General features: G+C 38.6%; 1 protein-coding gene across 1 annotated transcript in view; it reads left to right on the top strand.

Moving 5' to 3' along the window:
* ADAM32 (ADAM metallopeptidase domain 32) overlaps positions 1 to 18,449 on the top strand; it is a 165,965-nt gene that overhangs the window by 42,785 nt on the left and 104,731 nt on the right. The window contains exons 8-9 of the mRNA XM_056116661.1: positions 17,070 to 17,141; positions 17,349 to 17,515. Of these exons, the coding sequence (XP_055972636.1) occupies positions 17,070 to 17,141; positions 17,349 to 17,515 (239 nt within the window). The remainder of the gene's footprint in view (positions 1 to 17,069; positions 17,142 to 17,348; positions 17,516 to 18,449) is intronic.

The raw sequence follows: 18,449 nt of genomic DNA, 5'->3' as shown, positions 1-18,449 counted from the left end.
GTTGAATAGGCTTTTTCTTCCTTCAAATTTTGCTTAGTTTCTTTGTCATAAATAAACTGTCCATAGATCTGAGGGAGCTCACATGGATTTTCGTTGTACTCACTGTTCTGAAATTCTGTCTTTATTACAATATTAAGCTAGTTTGATTACTATAGCTTTATAGTATATTTTAAAGTCTGACAATACAATGTCTTTCACTTTTTTTTAACCAAAATATCTTTCATATTTGGATGGTTTCATGGTCTCATACAAATTTTAATAGTATTATATTAAATCTTTGAAGAATGCCATGATAATTTTAATAGTGAATTTTATTAAATCTGTGTAAAGTTTTGGGCAGAAAGGTCATTTTTTCATTCATTCATTCATCATCCTGTTAATCGTCGATTGCCTCGAGCAGGCCCCAGTAACGTCTCTTTCATCCTAGCCCTGAGATTATATTCAAGGCTTTTTAGGAGAATGAGACCCATCATTGTTACTGGTATTTGGCATATTTGGTGCGCCACGGGGAGTTTGCCAGACTCTGCCCTGTGGGCAGGCTATATTCGATAGCCTGCAAGTTTGTCCAGACAAACTTGCAGGACAAAAGGTCATTTTAACAGTGATAATTCTTTGAGTCAATGAGCATGGAGTATTTTCCTATCTTCTTACGTGTTTTTTATTGTAACTTACAGTTTTTGATATATGCTTTTACCTACTTAGGTTGAGACCTAGATACTTGATTTTTACAATTTGAGGGGGTGAATGGGTGGGTTTGGGTCATACCTGGTGATTCTTAGGTCTTACTCCTGGATCTGTGCTCTGGGATCATTCCTAGTGATACTCAGGGCTAACTCAGGTTTTATACGTGGTGCTGGGAATTGAACAGGGGTGGACTGTGTAAAACAAGAGGCTAGAGGTTAACCTAACCTCTATACTATCTCTATGATCCAATACTTAAAGGTAAATGTAAAGGCCCTCCCGTTGTTCATCGATTTGCTAGAGCGGGCCCAGTAACGTCTCCATTGGAGACTTTGTTGTTACTGTGTCTGGCATATCGAATACGTCACGAGGAGCTTGCCAGGCTCTGCCCTCTGCCGTGTGGGCGAGATACTCTCAGTAGCTTGCCGGGCTCTCCGAGAGGGGCGGAGGAATCGAACTCGGGTCGGCCATGTTGGCTGCATGCAAGGCAAATGCCCTACCGCTGTGCTATCGCTCCAGCCCCAAGATCCAATACTTAATTTTTAAAAATACAGTATTTAGCAATTTAAAAATCTGTCTTCTACAACACTGTTTGCATATAAAACACAACAAATTTTTCTGAATTGAGTTTTTAGCCTGCCTCCTTACCCTTAAGTTTATTGTTTCCTAAAATTTTTTGTTGTTTTCTTGTGGCATCCTTAGAGTTTGTAATTTATATTATCACGTCATCTGCAAATACTGGTTATTTAACTTTCCAATTTGAATTATTTAATCTATTTTTCTTGGTAAATTGCTCTGTCTAGGGCTTCCAGTATTTCCAAAGTCAGAGTGGACACTTTGTATTTGTGATTTCTTTACCATGTTTCTTTATAAGGGCATTTGAAGGGGATCTCTCTGCATCTGTCTGTCCTGACTAACTTTACTCAGAATGATACTCTCCAGATATGTACATGTTCTGCTCTAACTTTCATTGCTTCCTTATGCTTATTTTGCTACTTATTTCTTATTCTTTTTAGAGTTATGAGGTTGGGTCATTGATCTGATTATTTTTCCTGGACTTTTGTCACTTTTTGTTGATACAGCTAAGCTTCTTTATTTCTTTATTTTTTCTGGTTCTCATTCTCTGACTTCTCACATTCTCACCAGTGACTGTGGTTTGACTTGTGTTTGTCCATGGGTCTGGGGTGGGGTAGTGGCTCCCTCATCCCTGCCACTGGGCTGCTTGCTTTTTCTGAGCGATGGATCTGGTGGCAGGACTTCTCCTGGTCGCTCAGTGGGTTGTGCAGGTCTGGATCATTGGTGAAGTTCTCCCCACAGAGTGCCCGCTTGCTTGGAAAGTGAGCAGAAGTGGGTGTGGCTGTGGGTTTCCTCCAGGGCCTCCATCACCTTGCGCGTATCTGGATCACGCACTCCTGTCTCAACTACTTCAATCTTTATCATAGTGATTTCTAATATATTTTTTCTAACCCTTCCTCATTCTTGTTGAATATTTACTTCATTGATATCCTCAGGGTAACGAATGTCTGAATCTTTGTTGCCCCAAAATCTTCATTAGAAATTTAGAAAGGTAGAGTGTACCTGGGGTCTTTCCTGGACTTTGCTATCGTCCAGTGATCCAAATGAACTCTACGATTTCTTCACTGTGTCGATGGTAATGTGATAATAACTAGTATGACTTTTGTTCTTGATCAAGTATCGTAGTACTCTTGTATACATTCATGTTTTCTGTTACTGAGCACTTCGCTTGGATGATAGAATTTACCTTCAGAATTTTTTTTCAAGGAAAAATCAGAGATTACCCTAGGATGAGGGCCTGATTTTGTGTAAACCTGTGAACAACATGACACTCCCTAGCTTCACCCGGAGACTGCTTTGAGTTTATGTCACTCTGGACAACTGAGGATCCAAGTCCCAGGTGTGCTGCAGCAGCAATAGCACTGGACTGGCAGCCTGGGCTGCTTTCTAGGGTTTATGTTCTCTGGTGCTTGGGGTGTGTTTCTTAGTTTTAAATTTCTGGTTGTTGCTGTTTTTTTACAATGAAGATTCTTCTGGAGATAATGGCTGAATTCTCCAGTGACCGCTCTTTTTTCAGTGGAATCTTAAAGCAGAATTCTATATTTAATTCAAGTTTCTTTTTTCCTGTGATGATTCGAAGTACTGTACTTAGGGCCAGATTTTTGAGTGAAGAATGTAGTTATGGATACATTTTGAAGGTCCTGTGGCAACTAAAGGGATAGTATACTTTAGAGAAATTGTAGATAAGAAATTTTATATTGGCGTTTGCATAGATATTATTTATATATCAATATATACAACCTCTAATTTGTGTGTAGTTGCATGTCATAAGAACATATATGTTTCTTGCATAATCATCATCACAATCAAACCTCTTAACAGAACCATGACTGCAAGACTGACTCATATTATCTCTTTGTAATCACACCCATCATTTCATTTATCCCTATACTTCTTTAATCCTGGCCATAACTAATCTATTCTTTGTATCTGTCATGTCAAGATTATTGAATAAAAATTGTGTACTCTTCAAAGGCTGGAAAACAATCCTACAGGCAAACAGCTCCCATAAAAAAGCTGGGGTAGCCATCCTTATATCAGACCACATCGATTTCAGAGTGAGGAAGGTCATAAGAGACAGTGAAGGCCATTTCTTATTGATCAAAGGATCTGTACAACAGGAAGAACTTACAATAATAAATGTATATGCACCTAATGAGAGACCAGCAAAGTACTTAAAACAACTACTCATAGATTTGGAAAAAGACATCAATAGCAACACAATACTAGTGGGAGACTTCAACACCGCTTTGTCACCTCTTGATAGATCAACCAGACTCAAGCTTAGCAAGGACATACTTCATTTGAGGGAAACAATGGAAGAAAGGGACTTAGTAGATATATATAGGACACTTCATCCACAAAAAGCTGAATACACATTCTTCTCAAGCGTCCATGGAACATTCTCCAAGATAGACCACATGCTGAGCCACAAAACATGCCTCCATAAAATTAAGAAGATAGAGATTGTATCAACAATCTTCTCAGACCATAATGCGCTGAAATTAGAAGTAAATCACACACAAAAACAGAAAACTAAATCAAACACCTGGAAATTAAACAGTGCACTATTGAACAACGAGTGGATTAGACAGGAAATCAAAGAGGAAATCAAAAGATTCCTAGAAACGAATGAAAATGAGAACACGAGTTACCAAAACTTATGGGACACAGCAAAGGCTGTGTTAAGAGGAAAGTTTATAGCTCTACAAGCATTCCTCAGGAAGGAGCAGCGAACACACATAAGTAACCTAACCTCACAGCTTAAGAGCTTGGAGAAGGACCAAAAAAAGGAGCACAACCCGAACAGGAGAAAGGAAATAATAAAACTCAGAGCAGAGATTAATGAGATGGAAACCCAAAAAACAATCCGAAAGATCAATGAAACCAAAAGCTGGTTCTTTGAGAAAATTAACAAGATCGATAAACCGCTAGCAAAACTCACAAACAAAGGGAGAGAGAAAACCCTAATAAACCGAATCAGAAATGAAAAGGGGGTCATTACAACAGAAACCACAGAAATTCAGAGGATCCTCAGGGAGTACTTTGAGAAGCTTTATGCCACGGAACATCAAAACCTCGAGGAAATGGATAAATTCCTAGACTCCTACAGACTCCCAAGGCTGAACCAAGAAGACCTGGAATACCTGAACAGACCTATCACCATCAAGGAAATTGAACTGGTAATAAAAAGTCTCCCCAAGCACAAAAGTCCTGGCCCGGATGGATTCACTAGTGAATTCTTCCAAATCTTTAAAGAGGACTTACTCCCAATGCTCTTTAAGCTTTCCACGAAATTGAAATATCAAAAACACTTCCGAACAGTTTCTACGAAGCAAATATCACACTGATACCAAAAGCAGACAGAGATACCACAAAGAAAGAGAATTACAGGCCGATATCCCTGATGAACACAGATGCAAAGATCCTCAACAAACTACTAGCAAATAGAATCCAACTACTCATCAAAAAGATCATACACCATGACCAAGTAGGATTCATCCCAGGGATGCAAGGATGGTTTAACATTCGAAAATCAATCAACATAATCCATCATATCAACAAAAGAAAAGATAAAAAGCATATGATTATATCAATAGATGCAGAGAAAGCATTTGACAAGATCCAGCACCCCTTTATGATGAAAACCCTAGCCAAAATGGGTATATAGGGGACCTTCCTCAACATAATTAAAGCCATCTACCACAAGCCTACAGCAAGCATCATCCTCAATGGGGAAAAACTGAGAGCCTTCCCTCTAAGATCAGGGATGAGACAGGGATGCCCACTCTCTCCACTTCTGTTCAATATAGTACTGGAAGTACTTGCAATAGCGATTAGGCAAGAAAAAGATATTAAGGGCATTCAGGTAGGAAAGGAAGAAATCAAGCTCTCACTATTCACAGATGATATGATACTCTACTTAGAGAACCCAATAACCTCCACCAAAAAACTCCTAGAAACAATAGACTCGTATAGTAAAGTTGCAGGTTATAAAATCAATACCCCAAAGTCCACGGCTTTCCTATACGCAAACAGTGAGAGAAGAAAGCAACATGAAAAAAACAACCCCGTTCACAATTGTGCCCCAGAAAATCAAGTACCTAGGAATCAGCTTAACTAAGGAAGTAAAGGACCTGTACAAAGAAAACTACAAAACGCTACTTCAGGAAATAAAAGAGGACATGAGGAAATGGAAAGATATCCCCTGCTCATGGGTCGGGAGACTTAACATTGTCAAAATGGCAATACTACCGAAAGCATTGTATAAATTCAATGCAATCCCTATAAGGATACCCATGACATTCTTCAAAGATATGGAGCAAACACTCCTGAAATTTATATGGAACAATAAGCCCCCACGAATAGCTAAAGCAATTCTTGGGAAAAAGAAAATGGGAGGAATCAACCTCCCTAACTTCAAACTGTACTACAAAGCAGTAATAATTAAAACAGCATGGTACTGGAACAAAGGCAGAACTGCAGACCAATGGAACAGGGTTGAATACACTGACATCTCCCTTCAATCATATTATCATCTAATCTTTGATAAAGGTGCAAGTAATGTGAAGTGGAGTAAGGAAAGCCTCTTTAATAAATTATGTTGGCATCATTGGACGGCTACATGCAAAAAAAATAGGCTCAGAACTCTGCCTAACACCATGTACAAAAGTAAGATCAAAATGGATTAAAGACCTCAACATCAGACCAGAAACCATAAGGTACATTGAAGATAAAGTTGGCAAAACCCTCCATGATATTGAAGCTAATGATATCTTCAAAGATGCCACTCCACTGGCCGAGCAAGTGAAAACAGAGATAGATAAATGGGACTATCTTAAACTAAGAAGCTTCTGCACCTCCAAAGAAACAGTGACCAAAATACAAAGACAGTCTACAGAATGGGAAAGGATATTCACCGAATACACATCTGACAAGGGGTTGATATCCAGGATATACAAAATACTGGTTAAACTCCACAAGAAGAAATCATCCAACCCCATCCAAAAATGGGGCAATGAAATGAACAGAAACTTTCTCAAAGAAGAAATCCGAATGGCAAAAAAGCACATGAGAAAATGCTCTACATCATTAATCATCAGAGAGATGCAGATCAAAACCACAATGAGATACCATCTCACACCTCAGAGACTGGCCCACATTCAAAAGAACAAAAGCAACCAATGCTGGCGTGGATGTGGCGAGAAAGGGACACTCCTTCACTGTTGGTGGGAATGTCCACTGGTTCAGCCCTTCTGGACAACAGTATGGACGATTCTCAAAAAATTAGAAATTGAGCTCCCATTTGACCCAGCAATACCACTCCTGGGAATGTATCCCAGAGAGGCAAAAATGTATAGTCGAAGTGACATCTGCACTTGTTTGTTCATTGCAGCACTCTTTACAATAGCCAGAAACTGGAAGAAACCTGAATGCCCAAGAACAGATGACTGGTTAAAGAAACTTTGGTACATCTACACAATGGAGTACTATGTAGCTGTTAGAAAAGATGAAGTCATGAAATTTACATACAAGTGGTACAATATGGAAAGTATCATGCTAAGCGAAATGAGTCAGAAAGAGAGGGATAGACATAGAAGGACTGCATTCATCTGCGGGATATAAAGTAACAAAGTATGAGATTAATACCCAAGAATAGCTGAGATCAGCACCAGGAGGATTACCCCATAACTTAGAGGCCAGCCGGGTATCCTAGAGGAAAGGGCAGTTCAGATAGAGAAGGGAGCACCAAATAAAGGATGTTTGGAGGATCCTCCCAGGAGGGGAGATGCATGTCGAAAGTAGACTTTGGACTCAACATGTTTGCCACTCAATGCCTCTTTTGCAGACCACAACACCCAAACGGAGAGAGAGAACACAGGGGATTGCCCTGCCACAGAGGCAGGGGGGGATGGGGGGATGGGGGTGGGAGGGATATTATCCATGGTGATGAAAAACGGGCACTGGTGGAGGGATGGGTATCTGATCATTGTATAATTGAAACCCAAGCACAAAAAAAATTGTAAATCTACAACTGTAAAAAAATAAATAAATAAATAAAAAAAAAGAAATCTCGTTAAAAAAAAAAAACACCCATTCCCTCCAAGTCTAGCTGGATTGCAGAGTTGTTTTATGATTATGAAATAAAAAATAAGTAAGAAAAAAATTGTGTACTCTATATCTTCTTGCTAAGAAAAACATTCAAGAGTATTTTCTTAAATTTTATCTAGTCTGTGCCATATATTAACGGTTTACAGAATTCAGTTTCTTGGGATGAGTGAACTTAACTAGTCAACCATTAAAGAATATAGGAATTATTTCCAATTTGGGGCTATCATGATCAAACTGTCATAAACATTTCTGGATTTTTTTTCCTCAAATGACCATCAGTATCTCTTTGTAATAGATGCCCTGGAGTGACCTTCTAAATTATGTATTTGTTTTATTTGATTTCTTTGGGTCACTTCAGGGTTTGCACCTGACTCTGTTCTCAGGGATCACTCCTGGCGGTGCTCAGGGGGTCATAGGTAGTGCTGACACTCATTTGAACCTGAGTCAGCAATGTGCAAGACCAGTACCTAACCTCTGTGCTATCTTTCTGGCATGAAATTCTGGATTTATTTTTTTAATTAGTGAAAAACCATGAAGTACAGTTGTAGACTTACAAACTTTCATGCTTGGGTTTCAGTTATATAATGATCGAGTACCCATCCCTTCACCAGTGCTCATTCTTCACCAGCAATGATCCCAATACCCTCCCCCACCAACCCCATTCCCTCAGCCCACCCCTCCTCTGTGGCAGTGCATTCCCTTTTGTTCTCTCTTTCCTTTAAGGTGTTGTAGTTTGCAATAGAGGTATTGAGTAGCCATAGTGTTCGGTCTATAGTCTACTTGCAGCATGCGTTTTGCATCCCAAGCGAGGACTCCAAACATCCTTTACTTAGTGTTCTCTACCCTAGCTGAGCTGCCTTTTCCCCCAGCACGTGCTTCCAGCTGCCAAGCCGTGGAGCAGGCCTGCTGGTACTTATCTCAACTATTCTTGGGTGTTTGACTCCCACTCTGTTACTTTATATTCCCCAGATTAGTGCAGTTTTTCTATGTCTGTCCCTCCCTTTCTGGCTCATTTCACGTAGCATGATACATTCCTTGTAGAAGCACTTGTATATAAATTTCATGACATCATCTTTTATAACAGCTGCAGAGTATTCCATTGTGTAGATGTACCAAAGTTTCTTTAACCAGTCATCTGTTCTCGGGCACTGGGTTTTTTTTTCTCCAAATTTTGCCTACTGTGAGCAGTGCAGCAATGAACATAGAAATGCAGATGTCATTTCGACTATACTTTTTTGCCTCTCCAGGATATAGTCACAGGAGTGGAATTGCTGGGTCAAATGGGAGTTCAATTTCTAATTTTTTGAGAAGTGTCCATATTGTTTTCCAAAAGGGCTGAACCAGTCAGCATTCCCACCAGCAGTAAAGGAACGTCCCTTTCTCGTCACATCTGTACCAACACCAATTGTTTTTGTTCTTTTGGATGTGGACCAGTCTCTGTGGTGTGAGATGACATCTCATTGTTGTTTTGATCTGCATATCCCTGATGATTAGTGATGTAGAGCATTTCTCATGTGCCTTTTTGCCATTTGGATTTAGTCTTTGAGAAAGTTTCTGTTCATTTTATCGCCCCATTTTTTGATGGGGTTGGATATTTTCTTCTTGTGGAGTTCAACCAGTGCTTTGTATATCCTTGATATCAACCCCTTGTTGGATGGGTATTAGGCGAATATCCATTCCCATTCTGTAGACTGTCTTTGTTTTGGTCACTGTTTCTTTTGAGGTGCAGAAGCTTCTTAGTTTAAGATAGTCCCATTAGTTTACCTCTGTTTCCACTTGCTTGGCAAGTGGCATGTTATCTTTGAAGATTCCGTTAGCTTCAATGTCATGGAGGGTCTTCAATGTACCTTATGGATTTCGGTCTGATGTTGAGGTCTTCATTTTGATCTTACTTTTGTACATGTTGTTAGGTAGAGATCTGAGCCCACTTTTTTGCATGTAGCTCTCTGTAGCTGTTCGGTTTTGCCAGCACCATTTGGTAAAGAGGTGTTCCTTGCTCCACTTCACATTTCTTGCTCCCTTGTCAAAGATTAGATGATCATATATTTGGGGGGAGATGTCAGTATATTCAACCCTCTTCCATTGGTCTGTGGCTCTGCCTTTGTTCCAGTACCATGCTGTTTTAATTATTATTACTTTGTAGTAGAGTTTGAGGTTGGGAAGGTTGATTCCTCCTGTTTTCTTTATTCCAAGAATTGCTTTAGCTATTCGTGGGGCCTTATTGTTCCATTGGAATTTCAGGCTTTTTTGCTCCATTTCTTTGAAGAGTGTCATGGGTATCATTATAGTGATCACATTGAATTTGTACAATGTTTTGGGAAGTATTGCCATTTTGACAATGTTAATTCTCCCGATCCATGAGCAAGGGATATCTTTCAATTTCCTTGTGTCCTCTCTTATTTCCTGAAGTAGCATAGTTGTGTAGTTTTCTTTGTACAGGTCTTTTATGTCCTTAGTTAAGCTGATTCCTAGGTACTTTATTTTCTGGGGCACAATCGTGAACAGGATTGATTTTTTTCATTTCACTTTCTTCTCTCTCATTATTTATTTATAGGAAAGCCAGGGACTTTCAGGTATTGATTTTATAGCCTGCAACTTTCCTATACAGGTCTTTTGTTTCTAGGAGTTTCTTGGTAGAGGTTTTAGGGATCTCTAAGTATAGTATCATATCATCTGTGAATAGTGAGAGCTTAATTTCTTCCTTTCGTACCTGAATGCCCTTAATATCTTTTTCTTGCCTAATCGCTATTACAAGTACTTCAGTGGGCATTCTTGTCTCATCCCTCATCTTAGAGGGAAGGCTCTCAGTTTTTCCCCATTGAGGATGATGCTTGCTGTAGGCCAGTGGTAGATGGCTTTAACTATATTGAGGCAAGTCTCTTCTAAACCCATTTTGGTGAGGGTTTTCATCATAAATGGGTGCTGGATCTTGTCAAATGCTTTCTCTGCATCTATTGATATGATCATATGGTTTTTATCTTTTTATTGATATGATGGAATATGTTGATTGATTTCTGAATGTTAAACCATCCTTGCATCGCCAGGATGAATCCCACTTGGTCATGGTGTATGATCTTTTTGATGAGTTGTTGAATTCTATTTGCTAGTATTTTGTTGAGAATCTTTGCATCTGTGTTCATTAGGGATATCGGCCTGTAGTTCTTTTCTTGTGGTGTCTTTTCTTGTGGTGTCTAGAGAGATATGAACTTCATAGAAACTGAGAGTTTCTTTTTCTTTAATTTCCTGGGAAAGCTTGAGAAGAACTGGCAATTTATCCTCTTTAAATGTTTGGAAAAATCCTCTAGTGAGTCCATCTGGACCTGAGCTTTTGTTTTTGGAAAGACTTTTGATTACAGTTTCAATTTCCTTGATATTAATATGTCTATTCAGGTATTCTAGATCTCCTTGTTTCAGCGTTGGGAGATTATAGAAATCCAGGAATTTATTCATTTCTTCCAGGTTCTCTTGTTTCTTGGCATACAGACTTTCAAAGTAGTCTCCTATAATATTTTGAATTTCTTTGGTTTCTGCTGTGATATCCCCCTTCTCATTTCTGATTTGGATTATCTGGGTTCTCTCTCTCTCATTATCTCTCTCTCTCTCTCTCTCTCTCTCTCTCTTTGTGAGTCTTGCAAGTGGTTTATCTATCTTCTTTATTTTCTTGAAGAACCAGCTCTTTATTTCACTGATCTTTCGGATTTTTTTTTTTTGGTTTCCATGTTGTTGATTTCTGCTCTAAGTTTTATGATCTCTTTCATTCTGTCTGGTTTGGGCTTCTTTTGTTGTTCCTTTTCTAAGATCTTGATCTGTGAAGTCAAGTTGTTTATGTTGGCCCTTTCTCCTTCCTGAGAATTGCCTTTAGAGCTATAAAATTTCCCCTTAACACAGCTTTAGCTGGGTCCAATAGGTTCTGGTAGCTCATGTCTTTATTCTCATTTGTTTCCAGGTATCTTTTGATTTCTTCCTTGATTTCTTTCCTGAACCACTCATTGTTCAAAAGTGAGTTGTTTAATTTCCAAGCGTTTGACTTGGTTTTCTGCATCTGTACATATTAGCTCCTATCTTCAGTGCATCCTGGTCTGAGAAGATAGTTGATACACTGTCTATCTTTCTGATTCTGTTGAGGTATGCTTTGTGAACCAGCACATGGTCTATTCTACAAAATGTTCCATGTGCACTGGATAGAATGTGTATTCTTTTTTGGGTGGGATATAATGTCCTTTATAGATCTTTTTGCTCTCTGTTTTCTATTTATTCCTTCAGAGTCATTATTTCCTTACTGAATTTTAATCTTCTTGATCTATCCAGGGGTGATAAGGCGGTGTTGAAGTCTCCAACTACAATTGTGTTGCTTGCAATGTCCTTCTTTATGCCTGTTCGCAGTTGTAGCTGGTCCCTCATTGGGTGTGTATACATTTAAGAGTGTGATTTCTTCCTGCTGTACATATCCATTAGTTAATAAAAAATGACCTTCGATGTCCCTTCTAATATCTTTTAACCTGAAATGTATGTTACTAATATCTTTTAACCTGAAACGTCTGATACTAGTAATGTCACTCCAGCTTTTTTGAGGGGGTTGTTTGCTTGCAAGGTTGTTTTCCATCCTTTGACTGTGTTTGTTCTGATTGTTCAGATGTGTTTCTTACAGGCAGCAGAATGTTGGGTTCTGACTCTGAATTCATTTTGGCACTATGTTGTCTCTTAATTGGTGAATTTATTTATTTATTTATTTAGACTTTATTTTTTTTATCATTTTTTTTATTAGTGAAACACCATGAAATACACTTACAGACTTATAAATTTTTGTGCTTGGGTTTCAGTTATACAATGATCAAGTACCCATCCCTCCACCAGTGCCCATCCTCCCCCACCACGGGTCCTAGCATCCCTCCCTCCCATCCCCCCCCCCCCCGTCCCACCCTGCCGCTGTGGCAGGGCATTCCTCCCTGTTCTCTCTCTCTTCTTTTGGGTACTGTATTTTGCCAGAGAGGCATTGAGTGGCAATCATGTTTGGTCTATAGACTACTTTTAGCATGTCTCTCCCACCCTGGGAGGGTCTTCACAACACCCTTTATTTGGTGCTCTCTTCTCTATCTGAGCTTCCTTCTCACCTAGCACATGTGGCTGGCCTTCAAGTCATGGAGCAAAATTCCTGGTACTAATCTGAGCCCTTCCTGGGTGTTAGTCTCCCGTTTTGTTGCTTTATGTTCCCCAGATGAATGCAATCTTTCTGTGTCTATCCCGCTCTTTCTGACTCATTTCGCTTGACATGATACTTTCCATGTAGTACCACTTGTATGTAAATTTCATAACTTCATCTTTTCTAACAGCTACATAGTACTCCATTGTGTAAATGTACCAAAGCTTCTTTAACCAGTCATCTGTTCTTGGGCACTCAGGTTTTTTCCAGATTCTGGCTATTGTAAAGAGTGCTGCAATGAACAAACAATTGCAGATGTCACTTCGACTATACCTTTTTGCCTCTCTGGGATATATTCCCAGGAGTGCTATAGCTGGGTCAAATGGGAGATCGAATTCTAATTTTTTGAGAATCGTCCATACTGTTTTCCAAAAGGGTTGGACCAGCCTGCATTTCCACCAGCAGTGAAGGAGGGTCCCTTTCTCACCACATCCGTGCCAGCACCGGTTGCTTTTGTTCTTGTGGATGTGGGCCAGTCTCTGTGGTGTGAAATGATATCTCATTGTTGTTTTGATCTGCATCTCTCTGATGATTAGTGATGTAGAGCATTTTCTCATGTGCCTTTTTGCCATTCGGATTTCTTCTTTGCGAAAGTTTCTGTTCATTTCCTCGCCCCATTTTTTGATGGGGTTGGGTGATTTCTTCTTGTGTAGTTTAACCAGTACCTTGTATATCCTTGAAATCAACCCCTTGTCGGATGTGTATTTGGTGAATATTCTTTCCCATTCTGTAGGCTGTCTTTGTATTTTGGTCACTGTTTCTTTTGAGGTGCAGAAGCTTCTTAGTTTAAGATAGTCCCATTTGTCTATCTCTGTTTTCACTTGCTCGGCCAGTGGCGTGACGTCTTTGAAGATACCACTAACTTCAATATCGTGGAGAGTTTTGCCAACTTTGTCTTCAATAAACATTATGGATTCCGGTCTGATGTTGAGGTCATAAATCCATTTCGATCTTACTTTTGTGCATGGCGTTAGGCAGAGATCTGAGCCCACTTTTTTGCATGTAGCCGTCCAGTTTTGCCAGCACAATTTATTAAAGAGGCTTTCCCTGCTCCATTTCACTTTTCTTGCCCCCTTATCGAAGATTAGATGATTATATGTTTGGGAGGAAATGTCAGTATATTCAACTCTATTCCATTGGTCTGCAACTCTGCCTTTGTTCCAGTACCATGCTGTTTTGATTATTACTGCTTTGTAGTAGAGCTTGAAGTTAGGTAGGTTGATTCCTCCCATTTTCTTTTTCCCAAGAATTGCTTTAGCTATTGGTGGGGGCTTATTGTTCCATATAAATTTCAGGAGTGTTTGCTCCATTTCTTTGAAGAATGTCGTGGGTATCCTTATAGGGATTGCATTGAATTTGTACAGTGCCTTGGGAAGTATTGCCATTTTGACAATGTTGATTCTCCCCATCCATGAACAGGGGATATTTTTCCATTTTCTCGTGTCCTCTTTTATTTCCCGAAGTAGCGTTTTGTAGTTTTCTTTGTACAGATCCTTTACTTCCTTAGTTAAGGCGATTCCTAGGTACTTGATTTTCTGGGGCACAATTGTGAATGGAATTGTTTTCTTCACGTCACTTTCTTCTCTTTCATTATTTGCATATAGGAAAGCCATGGATTTTTGGGTATTGATTTTATAGCCTGCCACTTTACTATACAAGCCTATTGTTTCTAGGAGTTTCTTGGTAGAGGTTTTAGGGTTCTCTAAGTATAGTATCATGTCATCTGCGAATAGTGAGAGCTTAATTTCTTCTTTCTCTACCTGGATGCCCTTAATATCTTTTTCTTGCCTAATCGCTATTGCAAGTACTTCCAGTACTATATTGAACAGCAGTGGAGAGAGTGGGCATCCTTGTCTCGTCCCTGACCTTAGGGGGAAGGGTCTCAGTTTTTCCCCATTGAGGATGATGTTTGCTGTAGTTTTGTGGTAGATGGCTTTAACTATATTGAGGAAAGTCCCCTCTATCCCCATTTTGGCAAGGGTTTTCATCATGAATGGGTGCTGGATCTTGTCAAATGCTTTATCTGCATCTATTGATATGATCATATGATTTTTATCTTTTCTTTTGTTGATATGATGGATTCTGTTGATTGATTTCCTAATGTTGAACCATCCTTGCATCCCTGGGATGAATCCTACTTGGTCATGATGTATGATCTTTTTGATGAGTTGTTGAATTCTATTGGCTAGTATTTTGTTGAGAATCTTCGCATCCGTGTTCATCAGGGATATTGGCCTGTAGTTTTCTTTTCTTGTGGTGTCTTTGTTTCCTTTTGGTATTAGAGAGATATGGGCTTCATAGAAACTGTTTGGGAGAGTTTCCGTTTTTTCAATTTCCTGGAAAAGCTTGAAAAGAACTGGCAATAGGTCCTCTTTAAATGTTTGGAAAAACTCGCTAGTAAATCCATCTGGACCTGGGCTTTTGTTTTTGGGAAGACTTTTGATTACAGTTTCAATTTCCTTGATGTGAATAGGTCTATTCAGGTACTCTATATCTTCTTGCTTCAGCTTTGGGAGATGATAGGAATCCAGGAATTTATCCATTTCTTCTAGGTTCTCTTGTTTTGTGGCATACAGACTTTCAAAGTAGTCTCTGATGATCTCTTGAATTTCTTTAGTTTCTGTTGTGATATCCCCATTCTTATTTCTGATTCGATTTATTAAGGCTCTTTCTCTCTGTTTCTTTGTGAGTGTTGCTAGTGGTTTATCTCTCTTATTTATTTTCTCGAAGAACCAGCTCTTGGTTTTATTGATCTTTCGAATTGTTTCTTTGTTTTCCATGTCGTTGATTTCTGCTCTAAGTTTTATGATCTCTTTTCTTCTGCCTGGTTTAGGCTCTTTCTGTTGATCCTTTCCAATGGTGAATTTAGACCATTGATGTTGAGAGAGATTATTGTTATGGGGTTTTGTGCCATCTTTCTGTAAGGGTTTGCTGTTCTTGTAGGGGTTTGTCTTTTCTTACAGTGGCCCCTTTTCCCTTCTTTTAGGTTTGGTTTTGAGTTTATGAAATTCCTGAACTGTTGTTTATCCACAAAGTAGTGTACCGTTCCTTTGAGTTTAAGTGAGACTTTAGCCGGATAAAGTATTCTTGGTGAAGCGCCCATTTCAGTGACTTTTTTCACTATATCCCACCATTGCTTTTGGGTTTGGAGGGTTTCTTCTGATAGGTCTACTGTGAATCTAAGGGGTGCTCCTTTGTATGCTATTTCCTTCTTTGAGCTTGCTGTTTGCAGTATTGTGTCTCTATCTATGACATCTATCATTCTAATTGATCTGTCTTGTAGTGTTTTTGTTAGGGTCTCTTTTAGCTGGTGCCCTTCAGGCTCTTTGAATCTAGATGCCTGCATTGTCCAACTCTGGGAACTTTTCAGTTATGATTTCTTAAACCCTGGATTTTTCATTGGGATTGTTTCCCTGACCTTCTAGTACTTCAATGATTCTAATTTTGTTCCTCTTGGAATCATCCCCCAGGACTCTGATTCACTCTAGAGCTATTTTGAGATCTCTTGCCATTGTTTGTTGTTGTCTGTACAATTCCTGCAGCTCACCTTCCAGCTCACTGATTCTGTCTTCAGCTGTATCCATTCTACTGCTGAGGGCACACACTGAGTTTTTTTTATTCCATCTAGCAAATCCTTTATTTGCGACATTTCTGTATATGGCTTTCCAATTTATGCTCTCATTTCTTCTTGTATTTTCTTGATTGTTTCTTTCATGTCCTCCTTTAATTTACTGGATATCTCTGTCTTTGAGTTCATTGAACATCTTTATGACTCCATATCTGAATTCTTTTATACTTACCCTTATGTGAGTAACACCTATTGAGGCTTCTGGACTCTTCATTGTCCTTTCCTCGGGGTGATTTGCATTGTTTCTTCATGTTGTGGTGGTGGTATGGGGACTGAGATGTTAAACGAGATTGCTGGGTATGGGTTATTTACCTGTGGCCTTGTGATGGCTTCCAAACAGGCCACGCCCACTTCTGCAGAGGCCCTGCCCCTTATGGGTACCTGGTATGGGGGTTAGTACAGACTTGGGAAAGGGAGAACACCGGGCGCAGTGTTGGGGATGAACAGGAAGAGGCGCAGGGGTGGTGTGAGGCCCAGTGTCCCAGAGAACGCCTGGGGCATGTGCACAGGGGAGGTGGACTCCTGGGTTTGAATATTCACTGACCTGGGAGAGGGTGAAAACCGGGCGCAGCCTTGGGGACGAATATGAAGGGGCTCTGCATATGTTCTTAAAGAGGTTGCCAAAGTACTTTCCAGAGTTGTCTTTTATTTTTCCACAAGTGTGTTCACTTTGGCAGCACATACTAAAATATGTTTCCACTAGCATGTATGAGTGATCCAATTTATATTCATTTAAAATTTGTTAGTCTTGCTTTAACTATTCTACACAAAGTTGCTACAAATTCTATTATTAGTAGAAAAGCAAATATCACACATATTTTAAAATGTTTTAAATTTAAAATTAAGTTTTTACTTTTTTTACTTGTTTTTTAGTACGATCACTTGGGCTCTGACAGCACAGTTGTAACAAATAAAATCATCGAAGTTATTGGTTTTGTGAATTCAGTAAGTACTTTTTCTTTTTCATATTAGAAAAGTTCATTCTAGTCTTCCATACATGAAAACTTATAATTTGTATTAATCTGGTGTGCCATTTGTGAATAATTAAGTCATCCACCTTAACAAAATGCGGATTTATCAAAATTGAATTGTTTGTTTATGATAAAGAATCATAAAGATTAATTTAAAAAACTTTGTCCTTTCTGATTTTAGATGTTTGCCCAACTTAAAGTTACAGTTGTGATGTCATCATTAGAGTTGTGGTCCGATAATAACAAGATTTCTACCGTTGGTGAGGCAGATGAATTATTGCAAAGATTTTTAAAATGGAAAAATACTTTTCTCACCTTAAGACCTCATGATATTGCACTTCTTTTGATGTAAGCATAAAGTTTCAGTATTTTTAGAAATAAAAGAGAAGCCCATGTTTATTATATAGCTTAATTTAGGGAATTATTATTTACCTTTGGATATTCACACAGTGATTATTATGTATTTTATTCAGTCCATGTACTGTTTCTTGTTGTTAGACAAAAAAAAGATTACTGTCATTTATTTATATGTTTATCAAATTCTTGCTGATGAGAGATACATATTTCAAGAGGTTAAACCATTCTGCATTCATAAATCTAATATGGCCATTGGATTTGAACCCTTAATTCTAACTTCAGAGTCCATCAGCTTTATAATTTAAGGACTTTCCCCTACCTGCAGGTATATGTATCTATTTAATATTTGTTTTAATTCTGTAAATAATTATGTGCTTTCTATTACCTGTCTAAAATTTATTATTGATTTTGTTTTTTGGGTGCTCAAGGCTTACTCCTGACTCTGAGCTCAGGGAAGAGTCCTGGTGGGCTCAGGGAACCATATAGGATGCTGGGTAGGTCAGTTGTGCAAGGCCAGAACCCTACCTGCTGTACTATTGCTCCTTGTCTGAAATTTAATTTCTCTTTGTATCTAAATAGTATTTTTTTGAGTGCACTATTTAGAATTTAGAATTTTTTTACAACCGTAATTACATAATTATATTTTAAAATTGGCAGAAATGATTTTGTCTGCTTTGTAGTGATTTAAAAATAAAAAATTTGAATAAATTATAATCATTCATTATAGAATTTCATTATTGGTTTATACATGATTTATGATGTTTTTAATAATTATTCATGGGATGTCTGCTTCCTAAAAACTTAAAGCTTTGAGACTAAACATATATTCCTTCATTTCATTTCCTGCCTATTCCAACGTCAAATAAACATTATTTAAATTATGCATATTAAGATTTTTTATTATTTCATGTATTTTTGATAAATA

The sequence above is a fragment of the Sorex fumeus genome, unplaced genomic scaffold, assembly GCF_029834395.1.
Source record: "Sorex fumeus unplaced genomic scaffold, SorFum_2.1 ptg000033l, whole genome shotgun sequence".
NCBI classification, from domain to species: Eukaryota; Metazoa; Chordata; class Mammalia; order Eulipotyphla; family Soricidae; genus Sorex; species Sorex fumeus.
This window is presented reverse-complemented; position numbering and strand designations above follow the sequence as displayed.